This window comes from Olea europaea, unplaced genomic scaffold (genome assembly GCF_002742605.1).
Source record: "Olea europaea var. sylvestris unplaced genomic scaffold, O_europaea_v1 scaffold1515, whole genome shotgun sequence".
Classification (NCBI taxonomy): Eukaryota; Viridiplantae; Streptophyta; class Magnoliopsida; order Lamiales; family Oleaceae; genus Olea; species Olea europaea.
In genome coordinates, this window is record NW_019232731.1 from 150087 (window position 1) to 165387 (window position 15301).

At 35.5% G+C, this 15301-nt stretch overlaps 2 protein-coding genes across 8 annotated transcripts; one reads left to right on the forward strand and one right to left on the reverse strand.

Moving 5' to 3' along the window:
* Positions 1 to 54: 54 nt before the first annotated feature.
* Positions 55 to 9625, forward strand: LOC111376536 (tricalbin-3-like). 7 transcript variants are annotated; one of them, XR_002699496.1, is made up of 10 exons: positions 55 to 1165; positions 2265 to 2506; positions 4342 to 4360; positions 5246 to 5451; positions 5787 to 5896; positions 6026 to 6124; positions 7246 to 7684; positions 7791 to 7911; positions 8563 to 8663; positions 9350 to 9625. XR_002699496.1 is itself a non-coding variant. In XM_022999499.1 (9 exons), the coding sequence occupies exons 1-8, from the start codon at positions 294 to 296 to the stop codon at positions 7877 to 7879; spliced, it is 2076 nt and encodes a 691-aa protein (XP_022855267.1). In that variant the 5' UTR covers positions 55 to 293; the 3' UTR covers positions 7880 to 7911; positions 9350 to 9625. The 7 variants fall into 7 exon arrangements, 3 of the variants coding, with proteins under 3 accessions (XP_022855267.1, XP_022855268.1, XP_022855270.1); XR_002699498.1 differs by having other exon boundaries at positions 9355 to 9625; XR_002699497.1 differs by lacking the exon at positions 8563 to 8663 and having other exon boundaries at positions 7791 to 7932.
* An 819-nt stretch (positions 9626 to 10444) lies between these two features.
* LOC111376548 (probable metal-nicotianamine transporter YSL7) lies at positions 10445 to 13702 on the reverse strand. Its single transcript, XM_022999518.1, has 7 exons — positions 13678 to 13702; positions 12981 to 13144; positions 12787 to 12884; positions 12563 to 12697; positions 11887 to 12076; positions 11512 to 11777; positions 10445 to 11408 (listed from the first exon to the last, which is right to left on the reverse strand). Exons 2-7 carry the CDS (start codon positions 13116 to 13118, stop codon positions 10583 to 10585), a joined length of 1653 nt encoding a protein of 550 aa, XP_022855286.1. The 5' UTR covers positions 13119 to 13144; positions 13678 to 13702; the 3' UTR covers positions 10445 to 10582.
* Between the last annotated feature and the right edge of the window lie 1599 nt (positions 13703 to 15301).

Sequence of the window (15301 nt, forward strand, 5' to 3'; positions counted from 1 at the left end):
AATAAAATAATATTATACGTAAATCCAAAACTTTTTATTACTCCCGCAATCAAAATTCGTGAACTACAATCAACATTTAGCTCAGCTGTGGGCTATGTCTTCGTTTAATTGAATTTCTGTCTTCCTGAATTGAGATTTCTCATAGTTTTTGTCCGTGAACTGAAAATACCTAGCTCGTAGTTGTTCGAATTCATGTTTTCGAATCGATTATGTTTTTATCTGTGTAAGGGCGGCGGAAGTGAACTCGATTCTTCGTCCCATTGGTGTTTTGCTTATTGGGTTCTTGTAATTTAATGATTTTGCAATCGAATTCAAATACTACACCCCTTTGCTGTGATTTTTCCCAGAAAAAGCTGTTGGCTTTTTCTTCAACATCTCTCCGTCCCCCTTGCAGCTTCTTCTCCTGTAGTGATAATAATAGCTGCTATCATGACCATTATCGACGCAGAAACATCATAACCCCGAAAAAAAGGATAATAAAAAATGTGAGATGGGCAATCCTCCAGGTTCAAGCTTGCATCAATGGTGGGAATACCCAATCCCACTTCAAAATAGATCCCAATAACTTGGCTACCAGACGGGGAGCTAAAAACATAGTCTTGAAGCGATTTTCCGGTGATGAATTCGATGACAGTTCATCCAATGAAGCTACAGGTAGTAGTGGTAGTAATACAAATGGTAATTATTACAGTTCCAGTTTTGCAGAAGACCCCATTGTAGATAAGCTGAGAACTCAGCTGGGGGTGATACATCCAATCCCAACTCCTCCTCAGATAAACCGCAACATTGTTGGCCTTTTTGCTTTCTTCTTTTTCATAGGGGTTGTTTTCGACAAGCTATGGACCTCTCGGAAGAGGAACACGAATATAACCAGTAAGCCTGGGAGTTGGCCACAGGTGCCTGCCAACCTGTCCATGTTTCTTGAGAAGGATTTGCAGAGGAAAGAGTCTGTAGAGTGGGTGAACATGGTGCTGGGGAAGCTATGGAAGGTCTACAGAGCTGGAATTGAGAATTGGATCATTGGCTTGCTGCAGCCAGTCATTGACGATCTCAAGAAGCCAGATTATGTGCAGAGGGTGGAGATTAAGCAGTTTTCTCTTGGGGATGAGCCCTTGTCTGTCAGGAGCGTTGAGCGTCGAACTTCTAGGCGGATCAACGATTTACAGTGAGTCTTTTCTATTGCAACGTTGCTTGGAAAAAAATTTCAGCTAAACATACGTTTTCCCTTCCTTCATAATTGGATCATGCCAATTATAGATTGCACTTGGGATTGAATTTTGCAAAGGTTATCCAGTAGACAAAATTCTAGAGTGCAAAATAAACTGAAACATTTTTGTAGATAATTTTTGGCGATGCTTGAAAATTTTCTTCTGCTAGCATAATCTTCAAGCATGTTTATCAGCTGTCATGTGTTATTATAGATGTGAATTTAACCTGTCAATTTTGAATTGCCGAAAGTTGAGATCTTCACGAGTGGCAAATATTTATGGCTTCAATATTTTTGTGAGAATCGTGATGATGTACTTCTAAAACAAACTCCAAAAGTACAGTGAAGCTTGGATTAGAATGAACTAGCAGTGAAGCTTGGATTAGAATGAACTAGTGAGCTAACAAGTCGTAAGATGTTAAAAGCTTTTTTAACTATACCTGTAAAGACAAGGTTCAAATATAGTACAAGTTAAAACCAAGAAACAGCAACAAAGGTCCAGATAACAGAGAAAGTAAGATTTGGATATAGGAAATTGATATATTGATAGCTGTCCAGATTTGGAATTTGAATCCTAAAGTGTCAAGTGTAGTTATGTCCAAGCAGTTCCTTTTTAATCCCAAATCATGCTAAACAAATAATTCATATCTTTTCAATACAGATTTTGGTTGCTTCTTGATGAGGACATCACCCTATTTTTCCTTTTATTTTATGTTGGACTATGTTATTAGTTGATGAATGAAGTTAATCATGTTTGGCTTGTTGCCTACTCTCTCACCCTTGTCTTCCCTCTTCTCCCTCTTTCTCCTCTAACGTGCTCCCTCTCTTAATCCTCTCTTCTTCTCCTTGCTGTGACTATGTTATTCAGCTTCTTCTTCTCAATTGATTCTACATCACTTCTACTTTGTTGTATTATTCAATGTACCATTTCTCACTGCCATATATTCATGAGATTTACATGGTTGATATTCACTGTCTCATAATTCAAAATAAATAGTTTGTCTTGACTTCAGAGTTGCTTTTAACTTAATGGTGATATTTTTTTTCTGCTACCAAGGTACCAGATAGGCCTCCGCTACACTGGTGGTGCAAGAATGCTTTTAATGCTGTCACTCAAATTCAGCATTCTTCCCATCGTCGTGCCAGTGGGTGTGCGAGACTTTGACATTGATGGAGAACTGTGGGTTAAGTTGCGATTAATTCCATCAGAACCGTGGGTGGGAGCTCTTTCCTGGGCATTTGTTTCTCTTCCAAAGACAACATTCGAATTGTCACCATTTCGCTTATTCAATCTAATGGGTATGTAATAATCCATATCTTGCACAATTTATTTTTATACATTTCTAAGTAGTGGAAACTGAGTGTATTTTCAAAGGAATTGGAAGAACAGAATTGAGATGCACGAGAAAGCACTTACCACAGTAATTATTGAACTTTTCAAAGGGCTTTGTTTTGCTTTAATCAATTTTATGCAATGTCAGCCCTTACGGCTGGATTGGGGGGAGATAGTATCAGTTTCTTCAAAATGAAAAGGATTGAATCAATACCTCTATTCCCTATTTGATGACTCAGTTTCTGAAAGCGTGAGAGGAATAAATAATATGTTAAAATGGAAGCTTGAAGAAATCATTTATCAGTTTCTTTTGTCATGCATATTATGTTGGTGTTTGCTGTTGCTCTTATTAGTATCATAACATCATTTGTTTAAGATCTATATCAGTGATTTCAAACGTTCTTACTAATGAAGTTTCATGTTCTTGTTATAAGAAATTATAGCATGTCGAATTAGATAACTGTTCTGTTGTTTCTGTGACGTGACTCCATATGGATGTTGTTTGTAAAAGCTCCCTGGTGTTTCAAAAGCACATTTGAACATTATAATAAATGGTCCATGTTTAAATCTGCTAAAATGAATGGTTTCTGCATGATGTTAGGAGTGGATTTACGTAATAAAATTATAATTTTATCAACTTGCTAGAAGAATTGAGGGAAATATTGGAAAGAAGTTGATAGATTATTGAGAAGAGACTCCATTATTTGAAAACTATCGTGGTCTATGGAGTATGGACTAATTTGAGCAGTTCAATTGACCTTGGTCCAAACTGGCCAAGGTTACATGTTTACTTATTTGTCATCTATGTTGTGATCAAACCTTCTTCTAACAATTCGGACCGTTCTGATCACTGATTATTGCAATTGTGCAAAGAAGTACAATTATGTATTGACCTTGGTGAACTTTATTGTAACACAGCCTGTAGAGTAGGTAGGATTTTTAAAGTTTTGTTCTATATGTTTTCCAAGTTATTCCTTCTTACCATCTTTTCCTCGTTTGTGATTACCGTAAACATGCGCACATGCTCATGTGTATGCACTTACATGACTTTGCTGTTATCTCACCTCCAAACCATAAATCACCTGCATATTTATATTTTATGAGAAACAAATAATCACAAAAGTATATAATGTTTTAGTCATGTTGGTAAGATTTGTTCTTTCTATTTTTGTGTATGGTGGTTGGGCAGGATTATCCACAACTTTGAAGGGATTGTGGGTTCTTTCCTCTTCATTTTGACAAGAGGAAAGCTGTGGATATCGAAACCAAAGACTTCAATAATAATAGGTTGGGTAGGATTGAGTAGGCAAGAAGCTTGGTCACTGTGTAGGCTTGGGAAGGGTGTCACCATAGTGTTCATTAGTATCTGTCATGAACTGGTTATTGATTTTTGTGTTGCATTGATTATTATGAATAGGTCCTGCATCTTCAATTTCTTCTCCGGTTTTGTTTATTATCCTATACATGTAGTCAATTGTGCCTCGTAGTAAAAATTATTAGGGCTAAAATTTGAAAGTTTGTAATCAACTTTCTTCAGTAGTTATATAAATGTGTCAAATATATGTTTTCTCACCTGTATGTTTTAATTATTAACAAGTTTGTTCATATAATTTATGATGTCCAATGAATCTGGCTAACCTTTTGAGATTGATTAGTATATAATTTTGTTTAACCTTCTACTTACCATATGTTTTTGTTTAAATCTTGTGATTGAACAATTGAATGGATTTGTTTAGCCTATACAATGCTAATTTTTGTTTCTTAATGTTTTCCTTTTTCATGGTGTTTTTGGCAACATCAGCAATTCCTGTCCTTTCAAAGTAAGTAATTTTTTTCCCTGGTTATTATTTAAGATTTGTTGAATTTGTCTGTCAATGCTGTAACTGGAATTTTTCTTAGTCTCTATTCTAATTTATTTGGTCATTTAATTTTGTACGTGATTTCTATTGAGAGTTTAAAGAATATTGCTTTTTAATGTGATGTACCTTATGACGATTCAAGACATTATCTTGCTTTACTTTCCGATTTCACTTTTTTGCTGTTTGATTTGTAATACCCATCCATCGTCAGCTTTTAAATAAATTGATCATAGGTATTAAAAATTATGTTTTCCTCTGAAGCACATTATATAACTGATATACAATGTCTTGGGTAATGGTGAGATTAATTTTATATTAACTGTAAATTTGAGGGAGGAATTGTGAGATCCAAGAGAAATGCCTCTCTATAAGAAGAAAGATCGAGGAAAATTATTTTTGATCCCTCTATATTATTTTATGCTTCTAGTTGAGGTAAAGAGAACTCCAAAAAGAAATTGTTATGAACCATGTAGCTTCACGCTTCCTCTGCAATTGTTTTGGCTATGAATTCTGTGAATTTGATTCTCGTTCTGTACCCAAAATTTGTTTTGAGTATCTTACCCGTGTGCATGAGCACATCATTTTTCTGAATTATGTTTTGATAGCACTTATAATTATCCTATCTTTTAGGATGAAACTGTAAACTTATATGAACTTGCTGCTATATAACTCCAGAAAAATGAATCCCTTATACCTTGATTTTCTGCATTTTCTGTCAGCAGTTCAGAGTTTCTGTAGTGCAGGCTTTTTCGTTTTACTTGTAATGCTTCCTTACTTATTACCATTTCAGTTTGTTATTAATTTCAAATTTAACTCCCTCTGAACTAAATAATTTTAGCTTTCCAGATTCTTGACAAAACTTCTTACTGAGGATTTACCTCGGTTATTTGTGCGCCCAAACAAGATTGTTCTAGATTTGCAGAAGGGAAAAGCTGTTGGACCTATTCCAACTGATTTGAGATCTGGAGAAGTTCAGGAGGGAAATAACGACTTTGCCGGAGAATTGTCAGTGACTCTTCTAGATGCAAGAAAACTCACTTATATTTTCTATGGTATGAATTTTTTTCCTCTACATTGTGGCTTCTAAATATCATATTTGAACATCACTTTGAGTAGAACATTCCTCTGTTCTTTGCATAAGTTGGAATTAACTTGTCTGCAAGTGCTGCTTGCTGATTCTCTTAAATCTTCTTCTTTTTCAATCACACATTCTCCCATAAAATAATTTAACATGTAAACCCAAAACCTTTTTTTAATTTTTAAACCACACATTCTCCAAAAAATAACTATTGCAAAACACATTTTCCCCCATAAATGGAGCCCAAACAGGGGAATAATAATATAATTCTGTATGTCGATATGATAATTGATGTCGTTCCATATTCAGGCAAAACAGATCCATATGTTGTTCTAAGATTGGGAGATCAAGTGATACGTAGTAAAAGGAACAGCCAAACTACTGTCATTGGGCCTCCTGGTGAGCCAATCTGGAATCAGGTAAGCTCTTCTTCACCATCCAATCATCTGCCGAGTCTACATTACTAATAAAAAACTCTTTATTTAATATATTATTGTCAGAAATCATGCATGTGCTGCTAACTATAATGCAATTTTCCCTCTTCACAGGATTTTCACATGTTAGTTGCCAACCCTAGGAAAGAAAAATTATGCATTGAAGTAAAGGATTCTCTTGGATTTGCGGATTTGACTGTCGGTACCGGTGAGGTAAGATATCTTAAATTGGCAAATGATACCCCTCATCTTTTATTGGCTTATTTGAAGATCATACTATGTGATCCTTCCTAACAGTTCTGTTGTTTCTGTTATATAATGTATGCAGATTGTAACTTGTTGATATTTAAATTCATCCCGCTGTTCCAAAATTAATATCTTAATATTTAGGTAAAATTGGTGTTAACAGAGAAATGTGCTCTGAAGGGAGGCCCTAAAGTATGTCTTTAATATTTAAGGTTAGATGAAATGCGAAGAGAGAAAGACTTATGACTAAACCAAAAAGACAAGGACGTGAAATAGCACCTTGATGAGAACCTATGTTTAAAGGGAACTCTCTAGTATTATCGCCACCACATCTTACGCTCATGACTGCTTCATCATACACATCCTTAACAATATTGTTATATTTAGTAGTAATTATGTCTCTCTAACTGAAGTATATCCCTGACCCAACCCATCATAGGCTTTCCTGCATCTTTTACACATTCAGATATCATTAGACATTAAACAATTTCATTCACTTCATAGTATCCGCCTTGCCCAAACACTCCAATTCTTTGGTTGGAATTGCATTTCTCATCTTCATCCACTTCATAGCCTCCATCACTCCGAAAAACAGAATTCGTCTTCACTATGCCTTCATCAAATAATTTGTTGAAAATATTCCTCCAATTTCTGTGATCTCAGCACTGTGAAACAAAATTGTTTGGTGTTTTATCTTTAAAACACTTTAGCAAGTCAAAATGTCATTTCCGGGAAATTTTCTTACGACTTAGCAATCAAGAAAGGGAAAACAGGTTTCCATTTTTACTTGGAATATATATTTATTCTTGAAATGGTATTTCAACAAATAATGTGATGTCACTTGTCGTGGTTTTCTTTTCTGTTATTGAGTTTGCATCGCTTCTTTCTTTTGGAGTGTTGAAGGAATGTAGTTTTCTTTCAAATATACTAGCTGTTAAAGGTTTATTCGGGTCTCCAGATTGTGATTCGACCACATTATTTTTCATTTGACTATATGCGCATTATGCAACTGAACTTGTTAAGAACCTACAAAAAAGGATATTATGACTCTTAAAAATACCACCACCTGATTAAAGTACTGTTTTCAGGTTGACCTTGGATCTCTGAAAGATACTGTTCCAACAGACAGGATTGTGGTACTACGAGGAGGGTGGACCCTGTTTGGAAAAGGTACTGCTGGAGAAATCCTACTGCGGTTGACATATAAAGCATATGTGGAGGACGAAGAGGATGAAAGAACTGAAAAAAGAACTGTGGATACGGATGCTTCAGATGATGAGTTTTCTGATGAATCAGATGCTTCAACATCTGAGCAGAGTGGGAAGGATTACTCGATTGGAACAGATGCAGAATCTTTCATGGATGTTCTAGCAGCTTTAATTGTAAGTGAAGAATTCCGAGGGATAGTGACATCAGAAACAGTGAATACCAAGTCTCCAGATGCAGGCGCTAATACTGAAACAGCACCGAAATTGACTTCTGGATCCGGCCAGGAAGTTTCAAAAAGTAATTCTGGTAGTTCTAGAGGTATTTTTGTGAATAATCAATCGTATACTATGTAATTTTATCTAATTTTAGTCTTTCAGATTTTTCTTCTTTATTCAGTGTGTCACCAAGGATACGTCTAATGCAGGGTCGGCCTTATTTTGGCTTGCTGTGATTACAAGTATCTCATTCCTTATAGCTATGAACATGGGAGGCTCTGGTTTATTCAATCCTTGATGTGATATAGGTCATGTGAAATTGCTAAAGAGGTGCCATTACGTTCTACTTCAGTAAATTATTGAACCCTGATATTTCTCTTGGGTGCTTCTCTTTTATCCAAATGCATGCAGTGGAAATTATTTTTAAATTGTTTTCTTCTCTCATTATTCTTTGTGAGGTAAGTTTCTATTAATGAAAATGATTTACATGCATAGCTGAACCAAGTGTCTCATGCTATAATAGGAACATAATTCTACATGTTGGAGGGTATTCTAAAAGGCCTCCCCAGGCTTGATCCTCAACTGTGCAATGCCATTAAGATTATCACCAATATCTCTATTCTCAACGTGTGAGGATGGGTTGCCACTCCATTTGGGGTTTTTTTCTTTTCCTTTTGGAAGAACAACATTTGAAGCGTCGAGCTTTAGCCAGCATTTCATCTTTTACATTATACTGGTGGTTAAGTTTGAAGGTCTGTCAGTTGACCGTGATTCCAGTTCTCTTAATTTTCTGAACTGAGGCTAAGAATGTTTATATGCGGACTAGAAGAGGAAAAGGGAGACTAAAACTAATGCGATAAGTTGAAGTTTCCAAGTATTTTGTTGTTGAGATCATTGAGTAGAAATGAATGGAGGGACGAGAAAGGATTCATTTTGCTGGTCTCAAATTTATTGGTAACGAAGCATAAATTTATGTTGTAGGCAAGCTTACCACGAGGGGACCTCTCAGAGAAGCTCCCCCTAGATGAGGAGGTGAAGAAAACCTATATATATTTATACGAGGTTTCTTGGGGAAAAGCAAGGTAGGAAGAACATGTATATACTTACTATCGATCCAGTCAAGTAACTACCGTAGCCTTACTCAGACCCAATCCCATTTGTAAACACCTCTTGTCGGATGGATAATAATTTTGAAAATAGCATACGCCATAACTTGAATTACGTAATATATCAATTGTTTATTGGAGTCTTACATTTTACATTAGTGAACATCCTGTATAAAATCTAGCAACCCATATCTAAGAATAGCCTGTCTTGGCCCATAAATGATGCACTATTGTGAAATTTTAACTCTGTATGTGCTTGAAGCATTCTTTTTAGAATCAAGTACCATGTGACTTGAGATTTAACTGATAATAATGCTCATCTTCACTCTCCTGCCAATGTGAATATCCCATACTTGGTTGTTGAAGATTCTTCAAAGGCTAGTCAGCCCTCCCACACTTCGATAGATGTCTTTCGGTTCTTATTGGCTTTTGGGTTTCCTCATTAAATGAAGAATTTCTTGATCCATCATTTCTGCAGTAATAGGTATAAAGCTGACCATTAAAGAGTTGAGTCCAGTTCAATCAAAAGTGGGTAGTCATTAAGAGAAGCATCGGCTGGATATTTTGTTTGAACTGTGCTCTATTTAATTATATTATCTACTTGGAATGGGGCTTCCGGTTCTAATCCCATTGGTTGCTGACTTATCTATGTTCCATGGCAGGATAGGCAAGATTGCAGCTTGATTATCTTGAAGAGTGGCACGAGTTGAGTGCTAATTCCTTCTAATTAAACTCCCCATATAACTGGAAAGGAAAATGGAGAAACAGAGAAGAACTATCCACTGCTTTTTCCTTAATAGATTAATGAATTTAGGCAGAGAAATTGTTGCCCCGGCAAATTTTGGGCACTTTTTTATACCTATCATGGATTGCTTTGTATCATAAATTTAGCCCCTGTTTGGGCTTCATTTTAATTGAATGCATTTTTTTATTCTTCATTTTTAAATATACATTATTCAATAAAATAATATTATACGTAAATCCAAAACTTTTTATTAAACTATGCAATCCCAAAAAATTACTATATCAAAATCACTTTCTCAAAAAGTCATTAAAATGGAGCCCAAACAAGGGATTAATTGTGTATAATGAATATTATACAAGGTCTATCGATTGCCTTTAGGGATGAAAATGATGCAAAATTATTCTTCTTTCGTCAGTCTCTCAACGCCCAGGCTATTTTATGAGTAATCTCACTAAAATCGTGAAATTTTGTTTGACATATCTAGGGACAAATGACTTGACATAAAAAGGTTTATGCAGTTAACTTGTTAGACGTAGTTGTGGACAAATGACTTAACGAGAAAGGATTGAAGCAACCGTGCTTAAATTTATTGAAAATAAAATTTAATTCAATTGTACAGTGTCAGGATAAGGTAGTCGTGTAGTCAAAATAGTGAAAGTATTTACTGGATTTCACGAAAGGTACTTGTATAGTCAAAATAGGGAAGGTACTTAATGGATTTCATGAAATATGTTGTTAAAATTAAGAGTTATACCAAACAAACAGGGTTAGTGATAAGATTTAAAAACAAAGGGACTCGTGTCTAAAAATTAAACAGTTAAAAAAAAAAAAAAAAAAAGAAGGAGCCAATGTTCCAAAACCATGTCCAAGCAGCATAAATCTAAAATTAAATGTCGATTTCGATTTAAAGTTTTATCAAATTTTCTAGCAAAATGGTAAAATAACATTAAGGATATCTTAGTAAAGCATTCATCATAAACATGGAAATAATGAATTAATGGTTAATCTCCTATCAATCAAATCCTAATGAAGACTCGAAACCAAATGTAAAAACACACTTGAAATTATAAACAACGTAGCAGGAAACTTTAAAAAACGTAGATTCAAAAGTACAGAAGAAAACATAAATTTCCATGATCCAACCAAAGAATCAGCCTCCTAGAAAACCATCAACCTTGTTATTTGCTTTGGCAGACAAAAACTTCATGCAAATTGGCGCATTAACACCTGCCAATGCAAGAATTGCAGCAGGAACTCCCCACAAAGATTCACCACAAATAAGGCCTGACGCAACAGCAGGGCCAAGTTCTTTAGCCTGTTTCATGTTCTTCTTCTCCCAAAGGAACAAAATCACACTCCCGATGCACATATCGATGGCGAAATACGCGCCTAAGTAGAACGGAATGGCCATGCACATTGGACTAGGGATGAACCTGTAGATTCTGTACTTTGTTTCAACCTTCTTCAGCACCTCGATTATCACATTAATTACTATAGCTGCAATGAAAAATCCGATAGCAAGTTTCAAACAATTCTTGGGGAGAGAAGAGAAGCCCTCGACTCCAAGAAGGGCTATTCCACGGTACATCAAGGCGTAGGGAGCCGGGTACGAGCCAGTGGGGTCGCCTACACTGTATGCTTTGTAGAAAAACCAGAAGACCAAAGGTGACATTAAGCACCCTATAGCAGTGCCAAAAACTTGGCTAAAGAACATGGCACGTGGTGATGAAAGTGTCAAATAGCCAGTCTTGAAATCCTGCATTAAATCAGATGCTGTTGATACAATGCTCATCATCACACCACAAGAAGCTAGGCCTGCAAGAACCCCACCATGATCGAGGCCGACCCAACCACTGAAAACGAGGATAGCAATTTTTCCATAGTTGGAGGCCAATGACCAATCTGTTAGGCCACATCCATAGGCATTGCAGAAGGCTAGGACTGGAGCAATTGAATAGGCCACCAGTATGTGATACCTGTTAGATTTATTTTGACATTAACAGACATAAGTTTAATACAAACTCAAATTTGTAAATATTGAAAAAATAATAATTGATTATGCTACACCAGTCGAAATACCATTTCAGCTGGTGGAAGATAAGTGGTACCACAATGAAAGATATGACTGCAAGCACTAAGTAGCCAGCTATGGCTACAAAATTTGGGATTTGGTCTTTCAAGAAGTAGGTAGTTCTTGTTTTTTCGTCATAGTCCCCTCCGGTGCTTTCACCCTCATTATCAGATTTCTCCGACTTGCGATTTATGAAACTTTTTGACATGACGATGATCATGTAGAAAACATGGAACAGACCATCGCCAAGCATCATTGCGATGGCAAGAAAAACCTGTTGAGATCAAAACGGGTCGAATAATTAGTCATAATATATTTGCTACATAATACTGGACGAGGCAATACTGTACAGTTCACGTTACAAGTCACTATATGTGACTTACCCTGTATCCTTGAATTCCATGAAGACTACTTGCAGATAGATCAGCACTATACCAGCTGCCTTTCTTGGACTCAATCAGAGGCCACATGATTCCCCATGAAACAATGGCTCCAACAAGTAATGAGACATTGACCATGTAAGGGCAAATCATACCAACACCAACATATGTCGATGAGAAATCAAAGTAGAACCTGTGGTAGGAAGAATATATCAAATCTTATTTCAAACATCGGTTATTTTAGGAGCATTCAATTATTTAACAAAGGAATCTAGAAACACGAGACAATAACCCATAAATTCTAGGAAGTAAAGGATAGCATGTCTTCACCGCGTTGAAAAATTCACATTGTGAAAAAAAACCCCTTTCTTCCATTGGGGAAGTTATATTTAACTTTCTTGAATTGTTAGTTCAAGGTTGGTAATTAAGTACAGTATACTATAATTCAAGTATTATTGTCTTTATTTCTATATAGCTAAGGAGAGGTCAAATTTTGCAGAAAGAATAGGATAGGCTACTATTCTCCATTAGATTGACCAATATACCATATATGCACCAAGTTTTTACCACACGGAGAATGTATATTGGTCACGAAAACAAGTGGGTTTAAGCACATGTATACGATAAGTAGTTAATTACAAGCATCCAGACAGAAAACTCAAAGAGAAGGCAACCATACCTTTGTTTGAAGGCCTGGAGACCAAATGTAGGGAAGCTACTAAAACCACAGCCATCAGCTGCTGCGAAAAACCACTGAAAACATGCGAACAGAAAGCTAAAAGAGAAGGACTTGAATAGCGTCATAACTTGTTTCCTGTATTCGAAGAATAGATAATTCACTTATAATTAATAGCTTAATTTTTGAAAGATAAAATAATTTAGAAGTTAAAATCATATATATAATTGGCAAGCTTGGCTCCTTTATTAGTGTGGAAGCTGTTGATAAGGTATGCAGTAGCGGTTCCACTCGGATAAGTCAATGTGTACTTCAAGATCATCATCTGATCAGAAAATTTCAAAGAAAATTATAAGAGTATTGATTAACTGATATTATATATTTTCAAAGTATATAATTCTTCGTTAATTTATGTATATACCTTTCTTAACGGCACTATTGAGAATAGACCAACAAAGCTGACAGTAAAAAGAAAGCCAATTATCCAGCCAAGAGAGAGTTTCTTCACATTCATTGGGGTATTGCCTGCATCTGCTTGAGCTGCTATCTTTGCACTCATTCCTAACAGATAACTCGCTGTCCCACCTGAAAATATGAACATATGTGCGAATTGTTAATTTTGACCATCTTTTTAGTTGAAATTCCAAAGTAGAATTAATAGAATCCATAATTCACTGAAAATAGCTTCATTGATGACGGATATCCCCAAGAATATGCTAAAACAATTAATGGCAACAAGCAATGAACACTGTAAGAAGGTAATGGCAACGCGCATTTGAGGTTTTTTGCAACAAATACTATATGTTGCCATATTCGCCTACTCTAAGGCAACATACGAACGTTACAAAAGAAATATAGCAACGTTCATTGTCGGTTACAAAAGGTGATTTCTCTTTTAGTAATCTTTTACTCAAAGCAAATTGCGTATAGCCATCTTAGTGTCAATTGGTTACCGTAACGAGTATTACTTTTAATTATGTAAAAGATTAATTACTACTTATAGTTGTGTCTTTCTTTCCTTTCGGCAATATGGCCATTGCTTTTAGACTATCTTCGTATATGCATCAGCAAATGGAAAACAAATAAGACTTAAAAACCGAATAAAAATTTCGACTTACTGCTAAAAGCGATCCCGGAAGACGCAACAACTGTTATATATTTATGGTATAAATATAAAATGTGAAAGAAATAATCAAATTAGATAAAGTGCCAAAGTGGTGGGAAATGTGACATTTGTGTGGGACGTCAGGGGTTCGAATCACTCCCCACGCAAATATTAAAATGTCTTGATTTGGGCCTTGGGGCCTTAGGCTCTTGGGCTTCCTTGACTAAAATAAATATTTTTTTTTTTTGGTTATTTAATTGGTAAAACTAGCCAGTATTTTATGACTGTTGGTTTTGTAACAACCCACTAACTGCCATTAAAACACTCACTACTCAGTCATTAAAATTCTGCATTAACATGGTGAAGACTGTTACTACCATCTTGCCTATATAAACCCATGTCTTGCTTTGGGAAAAGACACACAAAAAGAAAATAGAATCAATCACTCTTTTCATATTGTGAACTTCTTATATTCGGGTTTTTATACCTATTCTGGAGTACAATTGAGAGTTCTAGAAAAACCATTCATGATTGCTGCATAAGTGGTTTACGATCGTTGTATCCTGGGAGTGATTGTCCACGGAGGTCACAGCAATTATTGACGGGCAATTTCACTTTAGGACATCGTGCTGTCACGAGACTCGATCGATAAGTTTTATATTTCTGCATTATATTGTTCTGATCACTGCTGCAACTTATTATTTTTCCAACAACAACACATGTCTGAATCACGGTGTTTTCTTGTCTGGTAAATGGCTGCTTCAACATTCCGCACTTTCCGAGAATAGCCGTCCATGCCTTAACAATGGCGAATCCAAGAAGGCCAGCCGCCACCTTAAGCGAAGGAATGACGCCAGTAGTGATATTGAGTTTGCATACGATAATATTGAAAACAAAACTCAAAATAATACTCGTAAAAATAGCTCTCAGTGTTATCTGATTCTTCCATGATGGAATCTCTACATCCTTGAAAGCCTTCTCTATCTCCAATCCATTATTTTTATCGCCTTCATCAATTTCATGGAGCAGTACTTCTTCTTCCTTCTCCCGCATATTGTATTACGAGACTTTCTCTTTTGATTTTGGTGTTTGAGACACAAAAGAGTATGATGAGATTATGATTTGCAGAGACTGAACAATGTCCATATACATACGTGTGTGTGAATATAAAGAGACGACAGTTGTAAGACACCTAAATATTTAGAATAATTTTAAAAATTCATCAAAATCTTAACTTAAGTAATATCAATAATATTTTTTTTAAAAGAATTTTTTCAAAATTATTTCTTATCCTATGTTAAAATAAGCCCACGTTTGGTGTAACGTAAATAGTAGATTAAAATTCAAATCTAAATCAATAATTTACTTTAACCACGTATTTTATGAGAATCACAATTTTTCAATCACCCATTTCATTACTTTTATCATAATATATTAAAATTTTAATTTTTGACTACGCCAAACGGGAGCTAAGTAAATTATTGTTAGCTTTTCAAAGTTAATTACTTATATTTGGATTATGCTTACACAATAATCATTTCTGGCAAAAATATTTTTAACCACATATTTCGTAAGACTCACAACTACTATTCACTTATTGTCAATTCTGTACGATCCACATGAATTACGTGAAATAT

Coding starts and splice junctions, on each gene's coding strand:
- LOC111376536 (XM_022999499.1), top strand. CDS start 294: ATGATTTTGCAATCGAATTCAAATACTACACCCCTTTGCTGTGATTTT. Junction 1,166..2,264: donor AGGCGGATCAACGATTTACA/GTGAGTCTTTTC, acceptor TCTGCTACCAAG/GTACCAGATAGGCCTCCGCT. Junction 6,125..7,245: donor TGACTGTCGGTACCGGTGAG/GTAAGATATCTT, acceptor TACTGTTTTCAG/GTTGACCTTGGATCTCTGAA.
- LOC111376548 (XM_022999518.1), bottom strand. CDS start 13,118: ATGAGTGCAAAGATAGCAGCTCAAGCAGATGCAGGCAATACCCCAATG. Junction 12,698..12,786: donor AAAGGAGCCAAGCTTGCCAA/TTATATATATGA, acceptor CTTCGAATACAG/GAAACAAGTTATGACGCTAT. Junction 12,077..12,562: donor CTCCAGGCCTTCAAACAAAG/GTATGGTTGCCT, acceptor TTCCTACCACAG/GTTCTACTTTGATTTCTCAT.